At 43.0% G+C, this 16,875-nt stretch overlaps 1 protein-coding gene across 4 annotated transcripts in view; it reads right to left on the reverse strand.

Annotated features, from left to right (window-relative positions):
• Positions 1-16,875, reverse strand: part of PPP2R2B (protein phosphatase 2 regulatory subunit Bbeta) — a 239,885-nt gene that overhangs the window by 47,161 nt on the left and 175,849 nt on the right. For all 4 annotated transcript variants that reach the window (XM_039836462.1, XM_039836460.1, XM_039836461.1 and 1 more), the window contains one exon: positions 6,472-6,649. In XM_039836462.1, coding sequence (XP_039692396.1) covers positions 6,472-6,649 — 178 coding nt within the window. The remainder of the gene's footprint in view (positions 1-6,471; positions 6,650-16,875) is intronic.

Raw genomic sequence — 16,875 nt, forward strand, 5'->3', positions numbered from 1 at the left:
TTATGCAATTAAATTCCAGGTCGGTTAAAAAACATAGTATGAAAAAATTCTATCTATAGTACGATCATAACACCATTTAAAACTTATACTCTGAAAATGATGAGCTAAAAGGCAAGATACCAAATGTTAGTGATAGTTCTGTCTGGGTGGGTCTATGAACTTTTTCTTTTCAATTATCAGTTATTATTGTCTTTTAAGGAGGTCACTATTTTAAAATGGAAAAAGGTATTTTCTACGCCTATCTATCTACCTTTATGTATATAATTTTAGGTGAGGCAAGTTAGATGCAAAATGTACACAGTTACCCTTTAGTAACTCTAGCTAGGGCTTAGTCATTTGTTCCCTCTTCCACATATTCCATAAACGTTCACAAAGAATTTGCCAGTGCTCTTCCGGGCGCAGGGGCAGAGCCATGATCAAAGTAGACCAAAAAACCCTGATGTATGTAGCCTGTATTCTAGGAGGGGGCATAGTCACTAAATATGGTAAATAAATATCATATACAGCAGCAGTCCCCAACCTCTTTGGCACCAGGGACCAGTGTTCTTATGAAAATCTAATGCCTGGTGATCTGAGGTGGAGCTGAGGCGGTGATGCTAGCGCTGGGGAGCAGCTGCAAATACAGATGAAGTTTTGCTATCTCACCTGCTGCTCACCTCCTGCTGTGCGACCCGGTTCCTAAGAGGCTACTTACCACTAGGTGCTGGTCTGTGGCCTGGGGGTTTCCCTTTTCATTTCCTTATTTATTCATTTTTCTAAGCCCTTGTACAAATTGAGTTAGCTAGCATTAAATTAAAACTGTGATGTAAATCCCCTATGCATACTTCAAAATTAGGTGATAAGATTATAGGTGATTTTCTCAATTCCAGACTCCTCCTCTGGTTCTGCAGTTGAGTGCTCATTACACCCTAGTTACCAGACATGTACAGGATCTCTGAGGTCTGAAGCCTGAAGTCTGTGTTTAGCACCATATTAGAGTGAGGCAGTCTTAGCTTCATGGCACCTGGTCTTGAATTTTCTCTCTTCCATCCATAGCCAGTCTGACTCTGTTTTGCCTAACAGGTTCTGGTTTAAAGCTGTCAAACTTTGGCCTTACTGGGTTAACTACATCAGGACAATAATAACTCATTTCTAGATAAGTGATTTTCTAGGGCAAGAGGGAGCCATAACTTTTCAATAAAGGAAAGTTGCTATAGAAAGATACTGTTTCTTTATGAAAACTATACCATATCTAGATCCTTCAAACTTTCTTCTCAAGAGGGTGAGTTGACCTGGGCACCTACCTAGTCCAATATGGGACCCATATCAAGTAAAAGTAAAGAGAGAGCCCCTAAACAATTGTACACTGAGCACCAAATTTGTGCCAGGCACTGCACCAAGCCATGGGGATATTAAAGTGAAAAAAAAATTGTCTGCTTTCAAGATGACTTGCATCAAATAATCGCACTAATGAGCACATAATTACATATATGCACATAAGTCACGTGAAGAAAGGGAATATGATTATATGAATGCATTTTTTTAAAAAAAACCTGATATAGGCTAGGGAATAAAAGAAGGCTTTCACAGGTGCTGACTATTGAGTTGAGATCTGAAAGAGGAAGAGTATGAGCTAACTTGGAAAATAGGTGTGGAGATACTAGTCCAGCATGTACAAAGGTCCTGTGGCTGAAGGGAGCATGAGGTGTTGGAAGAACTCTAGGATAGTCATTGTGACGGGAGACCAGAGAGTGAGATAGAACAGGGTGTAAGCAAGGCTGGAAAAGGCCAGCAGAAGCCACACCTCGCAAAAGTCCAGTCTCCGGGCATGAGAAAGATTTATCTGGGAGAAGTCAACTGGACTCCAGGGGTACTTCATCTTTGACCTAGGTCTTTGCAGCCCTGTGCATCAGCCCCATTTGTCAACTGAGCTGCGTCCCTTTTGGAATTGATTCCCTGATCAGGGGACCGTACGTAACCTCAATTCGTGGCTTCCAGCTCTGTCACGTCTTAGTACCACGGACAGCGACCTTCCTTTGACTAATGGGATTCTGCCAGGCAGGTTTTGAGGGAAGTTTTGGGACCCAGTACAAATTTCCCTCCCTTGTTATTCCTGTGGCTTTTATCCACAATCGTAGACAGCAACCTCAGACTTGCATTCAGTGTAACAGGAGAGCATTTCTTGCGGTGACACACCCAGCCCACTGGCCTGTAAGTGCCAGGGCAGCCCCTCCTTCCTGTGTTAAATGCGGCCTTGGTGGGGTTTCCCAGGCCTGTGCCTTACTTGTGTGGCTGCTGATGCTCTGAACCTGAGGCCAGACCTAGAGCTTTATGAGGTGTGCAATTTCTCCCAGCGCTTGACAAGTCCTTTGGGCCTCATGTTGTCAGGAGAGTGGACAAGAAGGAAACTACGAAGAACCTTATAGCTTAGTAGTTGGGAGTGCAGACTCTGGATTTGAATCCAGCTTCACCTAAAATCTGTGTGACCTTAACAAACTGCTTAGCATTTCCTTGACTCTCAATTCCCTCATTAGATAATTCAGATAATAATATCATCTATTTTATAAAGTTGTGAGGATTAAATGAAGTGACCACGTAAAGTACTTAGAGTGCCTGGCTCAGAGAGAAGGCTCAATAAATGGTGGTTATTATTTGTAGTGTTTCCCCAGACCTTTGTCCTTCTTATATTGTTGCTTGGACCCATTCTCTTCTAAGAAAACCACAGGCTAAATGATTTACTATCCAGGCCTGGAATCTTGGCCTATTGACCTCCTGTGGGGTTTCTGCATTTAAAAAAATTATGCCTATAAAAGGCTAAGTCCCAAGGAATTATAGTAAAATCTATAAACATTTATTGAGTACTTATTGTGTGCACTTAGGGTAATGGTAAAAATCTTTCTCTGGGCTTGCCTCTTACTGACCCTGTCACCTCATCTCTATATCGTTCCCCACTGTCTCCACTACACTGACGTATGGATCCTTTATTTTTGTCTTAATCACCCCCCGCACCACAATAGAGTAGTCTACCATTCTAACCTTCAACTTTTCTAGTTTCCTTGTCCTTTTAATAATAATAAAGATCGTTTTGGTCTGTGTTTATTGATCACTTACTTAGCAAGGTACTGCCATAAGCGTGTGTGTGTGCATGTGTGTGTGTATAAACACCTTTTAAAAATTCTCACAATCTTCTTTGATAGAGTTCCTTTCTATAGACCATGAAATAGAGGCTCGGGTAAGTTAAAAACATGTTAAAGCTTACACAGCTAGCAAGTAGTAGAGCTGGGTGAGACCTTTAGGCTTGTTGGACTCAAAGCCTGTGTTTCCAACCATAATGCCACTGTCACACCAAATACCACTGGAAGTTATGACTTTTCAAAACATATTGCAAGACCACTCATTTTGGTATTTACTTAATAGTTTTCTTTACTTATGCATACTTTGTAATTTAAATGAATTTTTCAGTATCGTGAAATGATAGGATATGATAGTTGTGTTTTCTAATATTCATGATCATAAATACATAATTATGAAAACAGAAACTCATACCATGCTTTGGGAACCCCACATTCTGAACCATGAGGCACTATAGAAACAGTGTTAAACAACACAGGACTGAATAAGACTTCCCTGGTGGTTGGTGTTTTGCCAAGGCTGTTTTGAAAGATGGCCGCTTCCTACCCCAGAGGAGGCTGCACTTCAGTGATGATAAGCAAGAGGGTCCCAGTTTGTACGGTCTGCTCAGTGCTTAGGGCGGTCTGGTTCAAAATAACTATATAGATATCAGTTATCATCATTCTCATGATGACAATGATTATTTTACATATGGCTGCTTTAAGGGTGAATGGCACAGTCTCATTTGTATGCTAGCATCTGGTAGGCTGTCACACATCTGCAGAACATAACCTAAATTGTGCTATTAATATTTCCCCTTTGCATTCTCCCAAGGCAACTGTCTCCCAAAACGCCTAAAGAAACTTCCTTCTCCCTTGAAGGCTAGAGGCAAAATTCAGAAAACATGTCACCTAGACCGCGGACAGCAGCAGCTCAGTGTGACAGCAGCTGAGCCTGAACAGATTTCTGGCTCCTGGAATAGATGTAAAGGGGAAAGGGAACCACCACCCACACTCATTCTATTAGCAGCTGCACTTCCAGGCAAAATCTGTAGGCAGATTCTCCGAGGCTCAGACAGTGTGTCGAGTCTGCTCTGTGAGCAACAAAAAGATGCCAGTCACAGTCCTGATTGGTCAGTTCTCAGTGTCTCCATAATCACCTCTACCTGCTTAAAGCTGCCTTCTCTGAAAAGCCTCGGGGAACTGCTGAGCACTCTTCTGTGGTACAGACTAGTTAGCTGTGTACTAAAACCAGGTCTTTTCTTCCTTATGCACACACAGCTATACTACATTTCCTAGTCTGCTTTGCAGCAAGAAGTGGCCATGTGACTGAGTTCTAGCCAATGGAATGCATGCTATTTTAGAGCCTGGCTCATAGGAGTTTTCCATGTGTGGTTGACGCCTTTTGCTGTCCTGATACAGGTAAACATGGTAACATCGGGGAGCCATGAGATGGAAGGAACCTGAATCTCTGAGTGACTGATTGGAGGAGGCACTCTACTGATAGAAACCATCATATTAAATTTTCGAGAGAAATAATCTTTTATGTATTTGAGCCATTACGGGGGTCTATTTTACATCAGAATATCTGAAGCTTTACTGTAACTAATATTCTCTTCGAGTAAAATTTCCAGGCTAGATTTCATGATCTACTATCTACTGAATATCTCCACTTTGATGTACTTCAAACTTGACATAGTCAACCAAAATGGTATTTTTTATGTCAGAATGTTCTAGGTACTGGGGTACAGAAATCGATCATACAAAGTCTCTTCTTTCATAAAATTCACATTAGAATATTGGGAAACCCTAAATACACAAATAAAAAAGTAAGTTTGATTAGTGATAAGTACCTTGACGATAATAGGGATAAAGGGTTATTGGGGTGATCTGTTTCCGGGGATGTGACATGAGATCGAAGTCTGACTGATGGCATGCAGTTAGCCATGTGAATTCTGGGGGCAGACTATTTTAGGAAGAGGAAACAGAAAATGCAAGGAATGGAAGTAACAACAAGGTTTATCTAGGAACAGAAAAGAGACTAGCTGGCTGTAGCAGAATAAATTAGGGAAGAGTGGAATGACAGGATATCATAGAAGGAGGCAGGGTCCGGATTGTGTGGAATCTCTTGGACCAAGGTAAAGAAACTGGATATTATTCTACATTCAGTGGGAGTGTTCACCATTTGCTCGAGTGTTTTAAGCAGGGGAGAGATGGTATCTGGATTACTTGTTGAAAGGCCCACTCTGACTGTTATGAGGACAGGTATTACATAAGAGAGCAAGAAAGAATGAAGACTAGAGAGGAGAATAATGTAATCACACAGGTGAGAGAAGAGTGGCCTCTACTAGCATGGGTTGGAAGAAGTGGAGATGGAGAGAAATGAGAGATTTGAGATATATTTTAGAGGAAGCAAAGGTAGGGCTCATGAGTGGATTGGGTTGGGGGTAGGAAGGCTTGTGAATGAGAGACAAGAATATTGACTTTATACATCAGTTGCTCAGCTGCTTGGATGGTTAAACCATTAACTGAGAGTGAAGAGTCAGGTTTGTGGTGGGATGGACCACATGATATGTACTGAACAAATGGCTGGTATGTATTATTAAAGAGACAGTCAATATAGTACAATGAAAATACTGTGTCAGATGCTCGCTCAATGATTTCCTTGACTTCTTTAAATTTTAGCTGGACAGGAAATAATAATACTGACATTGTGGAGTTGTTATATCAAATATACCCTTGGTGGATAGAGGATGAAAAGAAGAGTGATGACGATCTGAGGACTGCAAATAAAGTTTGTTTTTTTTTGTATCCAGATGCTGCTTACGCAGCTGTGCTCTGTCTGTGAAAATTCATCAAGATGTGCAATTATGACATGTGCACTTCTCAAAATGAGATTCTGTGTGGAAAGTTTCCAGTGCAATGTTTGGAATTCAATAAATGGCAGCCATTATTATTTTCACTATTACAATAAAAATCATGTCACGCATACCTGTGGTCCATGCTGTCCACACGGGCCATTTAAGAATCCTTTAACAAGAGGAAGGAACACTTAACTGAACTCTAGGGTTTTATCTTATAGTTGACAAAGTCACATCTAGGTTTAATTCATGACACATGAACACCTCTGCATGCAGGAACCGATTCAGAGTTCCAACACAGAGCTAATCCTGGACCACTACTTGTAATTCGACACTTCTCTAACTTTGTTAGGATGAACGAGTACCAGAGCCACCAATGTAATTTCAAAGGGAACACCTCTCCATAAATGTGCTAGGTGTTAGTTACGATTGCTGCCTTCGTTTCACTTTTCCCCAAGCCTGCTCTTACCTGAACACTCCTGATTCAAGCCAATCGGCTATTGGCCCCAAGGAAAGGATACTAAAACTTTGATTGGTTATTTCAAAGTTCCACAGGTTAATCCTCAGGTCATCAGCTGACATGTAGGTTTCATAGTCGCTGTTGACTGATATGGAGTTGATGTGATACGTGTGTGCGTTGGCAAAGACTCTTCGTGGGGTGGCTTCCACCATCAGGTCCATGGGCCTCAGCACAGGCACCTGGGGTGCAAGAGAAATGAATCCTTTTAGAACCAAAGCTCTTCTCTAGGAAAAGAATGTGCATGTTGATGTCCTTTAGGTTCATACGTAAAATCATCACCATGTCAAAGGAGCTCTAAGTAAGCAGCAGACACTGATACATCACATGTTCCCATTCCCTTCTGCTCCTTTTAGTTTTACTCCTTTTTCAAAAAAAATGTCACCATCACTTAGCCCTGATGGGCAATATCATCCTTTATAGATCCTAAGCTTTTTTCCAGGACCCTCAAGGTGGCTGCATCTCAGGGGAACTCAGAATCCACTGTGGGATCATAAGCTTCCAGAGCTGTTGTTCAAATTCTTTGTTTTCAAACGTGAAAGCTATTTTTAAAAGGAAGTTATGGGAATATTTTAGAAATATCTAGTTCGACTTAGATTTAAATTTATCCTTCATGGCTTTGGAAGTCTAGATCATTGGTCCCCAACCTTTTTGGCAGCAGGAGCCAGGGCTCCTATGAGAGTCTAATGCTGGATGACCTGAGGTGGAGCTGAGGCAGTGATGCTAGCGCTGGGGAGTAGATGCAAATACAGATGAAGCTTTGCTCACTGGCCATCGTTCGCCTCCTGCTGTGTGGCCTGGTTTCTAACAGGTCACGGACAGGTATTGGTCTGTGGCCTGTGGACTCCTGGTCTAGACCCTATCCTGGCTTTGTCCTAAATCTTTAATGGCATTGTGGGAAACATATAATCACCCAAGATTCTAACAGCCAGATCCAGCCATTAATATATAGGGCACCCATCAACAACCTGTTTTACCTGAGGAAATTTTGGCTTATACCTGTTATCTTGGCGTGCCAACCAGGTAGTGTCCACTTTCACATCAAAACTGTCTTAGTTTGGACAACAAATTATACGGTCATCTTATTGATATACAATGGTATCCAGTGTGTATTTGTCAAATGAATGAGTAAGAATATGTGAGTAAATGTTTTCTTCCCCACAGGTCAGAGAATCAGGCAATAAAAGTTTCCCATACATGAAGCTCTTCCTGGCAAATGTGAACAGAGACCCATTACTCTTGTGACTCCCTCTTTGAATTCAAGGGCGCTTCTGACTAACCCTGGGTGAACCGGATTCTGAGAAAGTGAGAACACTAATGCCTGAGAGGGGGCAGACTGAAACCAAACCAAACCAGAGCAAACCAAACCAGAGCAAACCAAACCAGAGCAAACCAAACCAAACCAAACCCAACCCAACCCAACCCAACCCAGTCCAGCCCAGCCCAGAACAGAGGTGTGGTCCTTCAACATAGACAAGAAAATGAAAGGATCAAACGTGGTTTTTCTTTCAAGGAAGTCATCTCTTGCAACTGAGCCCTGATTAATTTGATACCAGGTGGTCGATTAAAACTTCACCTTCAGGATCTCTTTCAACCCAGCGGGTGAGGGTGCAGAAGGCAAAAACAAAGGTTACATTTTGTGGTGTAGTTACTTCAACAATAGCGCCTTTCACAAGACAGAATTCTCCCAGCTCAGTCTTCAGGGGGGTTTAGCTCACTTTTGAGGGAGTTTTTAAATTGAATGAACAGCTCAGAGGAATCCCAGAGTCCTATACAGATGTGGTGCTGGATATCCTGGAAACCAGAACTGCCTTGAAATATGGATATAGGAAAGCCAGGGGTTCTCTGAATACCGGGGGTGGGGTTTCTTTGTGAGTCCTGCCTCTCGGTTATGGATAACAGTTCTATGGCATAAGCCCAGGATGGCAGAAACTTGGAGACCTGCGTTTTCATCACAGATTCACCATTTACTGGCAAGGCTGTGTGACTGTGGGCAATTAACCTGTGCCTTCTGGGATCTGGTTATGCTACCTAAAAAAAACAAAACAGTGACAATACCCACTGTACCCTAATTATCATGAATTATAATTCATTGCATGATGTAACTCATTCATATCATGAATTATAATTGCCTTCCAGTACACTCTTCCACTCACCCTTTTAGCAACATTTACTGAACTCTATACAAGGTCTTAGGTGGTTCGATTGGTGAGCAAAACTAGACACAGTTCCTGCCTTCATGTAACTGATCTACGCGAAGGGGGCAGATATAACAATTTCATAATAAAATGCAATAAGTGCCCAAAAGGAGAGACTAGAGGGGTCAGGGAGTTCTGCAGAGGTTTTGCTGAGGAAGTATGAATTGGAGGACTGCGAAGGATGAGAAGGGGTTTACTAGGCCAGGAGGGAGGGAAGAATTTCCATTCCGAGAAAAGAGCTTGGTGCAAGGGTCCAGGAGCTTGGTAGAGGGTGGCGGTGAGTAAGGCAAGAATAAAGGATCCATAGGTCAGTGTAGTTAAGACGGAAAGAATGATAGGGAACCATGGGGGAGATGAGGTGACACGGTAGGTAAGAGGCAAGCTCCGAGAAAGATTTTTGCCATTACCCTAAGGAAAAAGAAAAATTGGAAACAAATTTCCAATGATTGAGATATGATCAGTTTCAAAATTTTCATCAGATCTTTCTTGATGTATCGTGGAGAACAAATTAGAGGACGAATGAGATAGAACTTTGAAGACGAAAGTGATACATTATCAAATACCAATTAAGGTACGTCTTAAGGCTTTGTAATAGATAAAAAAAAAATGACTTTGCCCTTAGGAACTCTCCCTACGAATATTTATTGGGCTTTTCCTACATTTTAATCATTCTTCAAACATCATCTCAGATGGTTCTTTCAACAATTTTGTGAGATAAGTACGAGTACAAAGTACTATTACAAAGAGAAAACTCAGGCTCAGAGAGGCTAAGTCGCTGGCCCAGGGTTGCCCAGCTATAGGAGGCACAGTCAGAATTTGATCCCAGACTGCAAAGCTAGTGCTCTTTCCACTCTATCACACCTCCCTCAACTATGACACGTGACGGGAAGTGATAAATGCTCTGTGAGTGACACGAGCAAACTGCCAGTAGAATGTATGGAATCAATAGTTTCTTTGATAGTAATAATGGTAGTGGTAGTCGCAGAGTTCTACAACACCTCGATTAGGTGTTGTAGGTGATCATGGTATTTGAATAGGGTGTCTATTCTGCGTGCTCTCAGAAAGACATGCCATGCTTTCATGGTTTGTCATAAAGGAAGCCCCACCTGGAGCTTTTGAGTGCTACCTGCGCCCTCTGCTCTCCAGAGGTAGCAGAGCTCAAAGCAGGCTCTCCAGGGCCACAGAAGAAATGGAGTCTGTGGGGACTTCCCGTGGCTCTTCCTAAACTGCACTCTGGACCTCTGTCATTACCGTGCGTTGTCTGCAGAGGCTGCCATGCCTGTGGTGATGGGGAAGGGAGCATGATAGCCAGGATCAAGAGGCATTACAAAGGGGGAACTGCCTGGCTACAGCTTCTGCTTAACGTGACGAGCCTGCCAGCTAATTCAGGCTGACATATTCCATAATGTACCACTTAATGGGGGAAGGCTCCGTGTAGGTATCTGGGGAGGGAGCCTCTATTGCTTTGCTTAGATAAGGCAGGGGGCTGAGTGCCACTCAAGGTATTCCAACACCATTTTCGCACCCAGGTCAAGGCCTGTCCACTGCCCAGTGATGCCCCTCACAAGAAAGAAGAGGGAGGCTTGGCCATTCGAGCGGGATAAGATGGCTGATTAGAAAGTCATGTTAGGACTACATCTCCCACGTGCTCTGGCCACACTACTCTCTTTTCAGGGCCAGGCAGGGAGAACTGTGAGATGCTATTCCCAGAGCATGGCTCGCAGGCAGTCACTAGGGCTTTCTCTGTAGGACACTCACAGTGGGCTTCTTCTCTGTCAATCACTGTTTCAGAGCTCCCCGCCCAAGTCCAAGGTACGATTTCATTCTGTCCTCTCAGTACCCAAACTCAGGAGGAAGATTCCTCTGTTTGCCCACCTTCCTGGGTAGATGCAGGGAGGTGAGTGTCCTGTCTAATGTCAGACGGAGAATAAGCTGAGGAGCCGAACCTGGGCAACTGGCTCCTGAGTGAGCATCCTTCGTCATCGCTACAAATGAAACTATTGGGTTGAGATCTGAAACTGCTATTTTGGCAACTCAGAAATGATCGAATCTCAGTAATTTGATCATTGGTTTGGCTTTAAATTAGAATTTAAATTTGCTTTAAATTGGTGCTTTACGGATGTGACATCGAATCAGGAAGCATTAAATCTTGGAAGAGCCGTTAGAGCCTCGTTTAGGGCCGTTGTTTGTGTGTGTATGTGTGTGTGTGTTGGTGGACGGGGTTGTGCAGTGGGAGGCTGTGGTGTCTAGGTCTTATCCCCTTCATCATTCTTGGTTATATGTTTGGATTCTCAATCATATTTTGCTTAAATAACTATTTCTGTGGATAAGGAAGATTTGGAAATAGCTGACCCGGGCAGTTCCTGAAATTAACAGATGAAGAAATCAAGAGCCTGAGAGGGGGAACGCCTTGTCCACCATCAGCCAGGCCAGGGTTGCCAGCACAGCTTGGTTTCTGCCTCTCATCCCAGAGTGTCTTCTGCCCCCCACACCACGTGCCCGAGCCATTCTCCGCCCGACCAGAGCCTCCTTCTGGCCAAATGTCAGAACCAGACAAAACCCAGGATCAAGCCAGGATCTTGAACCTGTGGTTCAAGCCCTCTTTACTGACCCCTCTCAGCAGTGGCTGATGATGCCAGAATCAACTCTGAGTCAGGCGGGTGCTGCATTGTGCTTACGAATGAGAGCAGGGGCCAGTCCTTGGCCCTCGGAGGGTGAGGTGGTTCTGGACTGTACTGCTGGTCCTGATCCTCCCTCAGGCACCTCATACTTCTCTCCCCGACCTCAATTCAGTTTCGGCTCATTGCCCTGAGCCTGATTCTAAAGAATGAGCACCCCAGCCTTGTTGGCAAGACAACCAGCATCACGTTAGAATATTGGCCAAATAATGTCCCAGGGCTCAAGACAGCAGCCTCAGTCTAACCTGCCATAAAGCTTACAGAGCCATATCTCAGCTGTAATATTAGTGGAGGTGAGGAGCCCAGAGAGCTACATGGTTCCCTCCCTTACATCGTTCAGGTCTCCATTTAATTATCACCCTGAGAGAGGCCTTCCCTGCCCTCCCTACCTCAAGTACCATAACCTCCATTCACTAGCCTCTTACCCAGCTGACTGCTTAGAATGTTGTAAACACGTAAGCAATTTATCAGTGACTTCTCATCAATATCCTATGATTTCACTTGGTAGATATAACGAGTCCTGTTGCACAGACAAGGAAACTGAGGCTGTGAAGGTTAAGTAATTGATATAAAGTCGCACGGCAAGTACCTTGGCCTGGCACTTCTTGACCTTGGAGTCTAAGCCCTTGGTTGTTCTGTACTCTGGACTCTCAAAGGACACACGCAGGTGCGTGGGAGAAAGACAAGTGAATGGACATTTCAGCGCGGGTGACCTGTGCTGTAATGGAGGTCAGCAGGCACTGCCCAAGCAGTGTTGGCCAAATGGGTCCTGTGTCTACCTGGGGAGGTCAAGGGAGACCTCAAAAAAGGAATGACTACTCAACCAGGCAGGACGCAAAGGGTTTGTGGAAAGCCACCAGTTAGAAGTTGGGGACAGGGAGGAGAGGGAGCTGTGATCTCGTCAGAGGGCGCAGCACATGCAAAAACTCAGAGGGGAGAGAACAAAGTATGTGTTCAAGTGTGTGAGTCTGTGTGTTCTGGGGCTGGAAGTTAGTGATCAATTATTCACTCAACAAATACTTATTAAACACTCCTCTGTATCAGACATGAAGAAAATCTGAGTTGGGTAAGAGGGTAGAGCATGGAGGGTGTGCTATTTGAGGTGGCGTGGTTATAGAAGGCCTCTCTCAGGGGATGATATTTGAGTCGAGACGTGAATGAAGTGAGGGAAGGCGTCATGTGGCTCTCTGGGGAAGAGCATTCTAGGCGGAGGGAACAGCAAGTGCAAAGGCCCCGAGGCTGAAGCATTCTTAGAGTGTAGGAGGAACAGCAAGGGGCCTTTGTGGCTAGAGAGATGTAAGGAAGGAGCATGATAGAAGAAGATGTGAGATCAATAATCGGGTGCAATTGGGAAGATAGGAAAGATGCAAGGAGGTACTGACTTCCGTTCCTGTTAAAGATACTCCTTCCCCCTTGCTCTCTCTCCCTTCTCTCTCCACTCTTTCTGTCTCTCCCAGCCCCTCTTTCATTCTTCTCTCCTCTGTTTCTTTCTCATATCTTTGCTGCCTCTCCCCTTGGGAAATACAAGATCATCTTTCACTTCCCAGAACCTATTTACTAACAAAATGAATGTTGCTGTCACATGGCTTATTTGGTGACTATACTGGCGATTCTTCACAATCCTCCACAGCACCTACACGGGTGTCGGCGGGCCACAAAATCCCTCTCCCGAGGCACACAATGAAAGCTGAGCAGAATCCTGGAAGCCCCCGAGGCCCCCACCTTAAACGACATCTGTGAAAATGCACAGCAGGGAGAGGCTAGAGGTGAGGAATCAAGTGTCTTCATGTTCTGACTCTTCACAGAGAAAAAACAACAGCTGTGTTTACCATGGCAACCTCCAACGCCCCAGTAAGTTGACAGATTCTGGGCAAGACTCAGAAAGAAAAGATGGCCAGATGGGAGCTAAAGAACAGAAAGAAGATAGGGTCATGGGGAGGGAAAAGAGAGAGAGATGTCCATCGGTATATGAATGTGAATGGATATCAGGTATTCGGTAATCTTGGGTCAAATCTGATTGAGTTCAGCTGACAAACATTTTAATACCCTTGGCTGTTAAGTACAATCAGCATAATTGACATTATGGGGCCTTTCGAAAAAATTGCTCTCAATTTAAATCTGTCAGGGTTCAACAGATGTTCCTGCTGCCGTCCCTAAATAATTGAGATTATTTTATATTGAGACTGACAGGATAGATCAAGGTCATAAGGTTAGGTGGGTTCCACTTCATCAATTAGGAAGTACATGTAGGAATGTTATGACCACACAGCGGCCCCAGATAAAACATTCAATAAACGTTTATTGAGCATTTACTATGTGTTGGGCAGTCATCACACAGAGTATCTTTATGAAGCTTCGTGGGGCAGACAATACACAACCCCTGATCCCTTCTTCTTGTTTATAGTTAGTTCTTTTGGGAAGATAAAACCATGGTTGTCTGATCTAGAAAAGAAACAGATGAAGGCCATCTACCTCTTCCTTGTTTGCAAGGACACCCTGACACTAGGGCGCTGGGACTACAGGTTTGAGGCCTGGTGGAGAATATGGGGCGATCATATCATCTCATCTAGAGGCACTAAACGGTAAAGCAGAAGAGGCTAGGAAGTTCCAGATTCCAGGCTCACTTCGAGTTTGTCACCCTGCCTTTCCCTGGGCTTCCTTCAAGAAACCACCCTCCGTGACTCTCCAATGACAATTACTGTAGGTTTGAGATAAAGCCAACAGCTAGAGAGACCCCAGACTTCATTAGCAAGGAAGAGGGAGAGTCCTCTTGAATGGGGGAGCCATTGGGTCCACCTGTAAATAAGCTGCTGCAAAGCCACAGAGCTTAGCGGTGAAGAGCAGCTGTTTCAAACAGGGGTATGTGATGACTTCCCAAGATTTGTTTGGAACATTTTTAAAGGAAACACTTTCCCCGTTTCTCACTTCCATACATTTTCCTTCCTAAATCAAATCATCTCAAGAGATACCCACAGCCTAGGTTCTCTTTCTCCTCTTTTTAAAAGAAAGACATAGGAGACACACCCTCACCCATCCTGAATCTTACGATGGTGTTTACTGTCCGAAGTATGAACGCTGCTGGGAGGGACAACAGAACGATATCTTCAATCAAGCACCCACAAATGCTCCTACCCCTAGCTCATTATAATATGAATTTCTAATAAAATTTTACTTTTTGAGTTTTAATCATTACTTGTCAGAATTACATGTTTATGTTGTTTGGGTCAGTTGTGTTCTATTAATTTTATAGAAGACAATTATATCCACAAGAAAATTTTAAACACATACATATATGGAGGGGAGAGAATCTATTTTTGTTGCAGAAAGGATAAAAAAAAACTTTTAACATTTATTAGGAGGAAGTGCAGTGAAAATACATGTTCAAAGAAGAAAAAAGAACAATATGAGGTTCTGTCTTTCAAATAACTTGTCTGCATACTCTTTTGAAGGATATTGGCGGGTATCCAGTTAACATGGCATTTAAATTTCACTGGATGCATTAAAGAGGTGATTTAATAGTTTTAGTATAAACTCCCTCTGCTCAAAGAACTCCTGAAATTACATTCTCTGTAATTATTTAACATTACAATGGAAATGCTTAGTTGTCTACTTAAAATTGCTCAGGAAGCGACATGACTTTTAAAAATTCTTCTAGGAAGGACACAAGCACAAATCTGAGATTTTTATGGTATAAGAGAATTTTTGGAGTCATGCAGACCTGGGCTTGAATCCTGGCTGAGCCATTAACAAACCACGTGGTCTTGGCCATGTCAATTTCACCTTTCTCCATGTCAATGTTCCTTCTGTAAGGTTAGAGATAGCAACTCTCTCCGTAGCTTTGTTAAGAAAACTTAGCGCAGGGCCTGATATATACCATCTAACAAAGAAACATTTATAGAAAACTTACTTTGTGCCAGGATTGTGTTAAGCACTTTACTACGTTATTGAATCTTCACGATGACCTTAAGAAGTAGGTACTAATGCTGTTCCAACTTTACGGATGTGGATCCTGAAGCAAAGGAGGTCGTGAAACTTGCTCAAGGTCATATAGCTACTAAGTCGTGGAATCGTCCTTGAATTTAGCAATCTGGCTACAGCCCCTGTGGTACCTATTATGAGAACTTTTACCATTAACTTCCAATTGTAGAAAAATGGTCCATTCTGAGAGATTGCCTAGGGAAGATTTTCTGACTTTTCCCGTTGGCCATGAGTTTAGGCATTCCTTCTATTCCCCCCAGGAAATTCAGTCACGATTACAGAGCTTAGCTTAAGTTCTATGCCATCATCCCTAACACAGCATCCTAATATAGCATCCTTCAGGACAAGTGTCTAGCAGAATGATTGATTGGTCACTGGGTAGCAATTAACTTGATTGGGGAAAAAAACAAAACAAAACAAAAAAACAGAAGGTTTTTCTGCCTTGAAGTTTTCCAAATAGCTCCTGTCCACATTGTCATGAAAACCTTGAACAATATGGTCGTTCATCCAATTATCAAACCAACCTGGGGGGCAGAGTCTGGCATTGTGTGTACCCGTTATTAAAGGATAATTTGGTGTAACAAACCAAATCGAGTATGTACAACGACTGTCAAATAAAATAAACCACTAACAAATTAAATTACTTCCATTTTCGGTGGGAAGAATGCCAGTCATTTTTCATTTTTAAAAATATGCATCTTAATTCCATTTTATAAAAACGTGAAAAGAAACATTTACATGCCTCTTGTGCTGTCTGCACTAAGATTTTCCATAGGCACATCTCTCTTGGTCCTGAGGCACTTTCTCTCAGAGAATTAACGAAGCGTTAAGCCTCATCCTGGTCAAAAAACTTGTTTTCTTCATGGATCAACGGTGGACGGAGTTCAAAAAGCAGGAGTGATAGGTTGGCTCCGGCTTCCAGCGACATATCACAGCGGTTGTTTCCAGAATGAAACTGTCACTCAAGAGCACCCCGCCAAACGCCCCAGGGAATCCTATCCAAATAATATAATTTTTAGATTTCCCTGATCACACCCTTCAACAGCCTCAATATGTCCCTGCTTTCTTCTGTTACTGGCTTTGTCATAGAGATTGAAATAAGCCTGAGAGGAAAAACCCCTTTGGACCTAGTCAGACTTTGTGCTTCGGGTTCTTAAATGTCTTAGAATTATATTCATTCATTTGACGAACATTTATGAAGTGCCAATCACTGCCCTAGGTTCTACGTGTACGGAGTGAACAAAACAGATTGGTGGTATTGCAGCTCTAACAGGAAAGAAAGACATTAATGTCTCAAAGTGGATATGTTTTATAAATTGTCACTGATGCTGTAAAGAGATGTACGTTGTTTCAAAAGAGGAAAATATATTGTTTCATTAAAAAAATAGGGGCTCTGAGATTGGGGAGTTAGGTAAATTGTTTTTGAAGTGACAACTAACTCTTCAAAAGCAGAGCTATAAGCATTCTCTCAATCGGTGGATCTTAACTGGGGGAAAATATTTGCCATTTGACAATGTCTGGAGACATTTTCGGTTGTCACAACTGAGGGTCTGC

The sequence above is a fragment of the Pteropus medius genome, unplaced genomic scaffold, assembly GCF_902729225.1.
Source record: "Pteropus medius unplaced genomic scaffold, Ma_sr-lr_union100, whole genome shotgun sequence".
Classification (NCBI taxonomy): Eukaryota; Metazoa; Chordata; class Mammalia; order Chiroptera; family Pteropodidae; genus Pteropus; species Pteropus medius.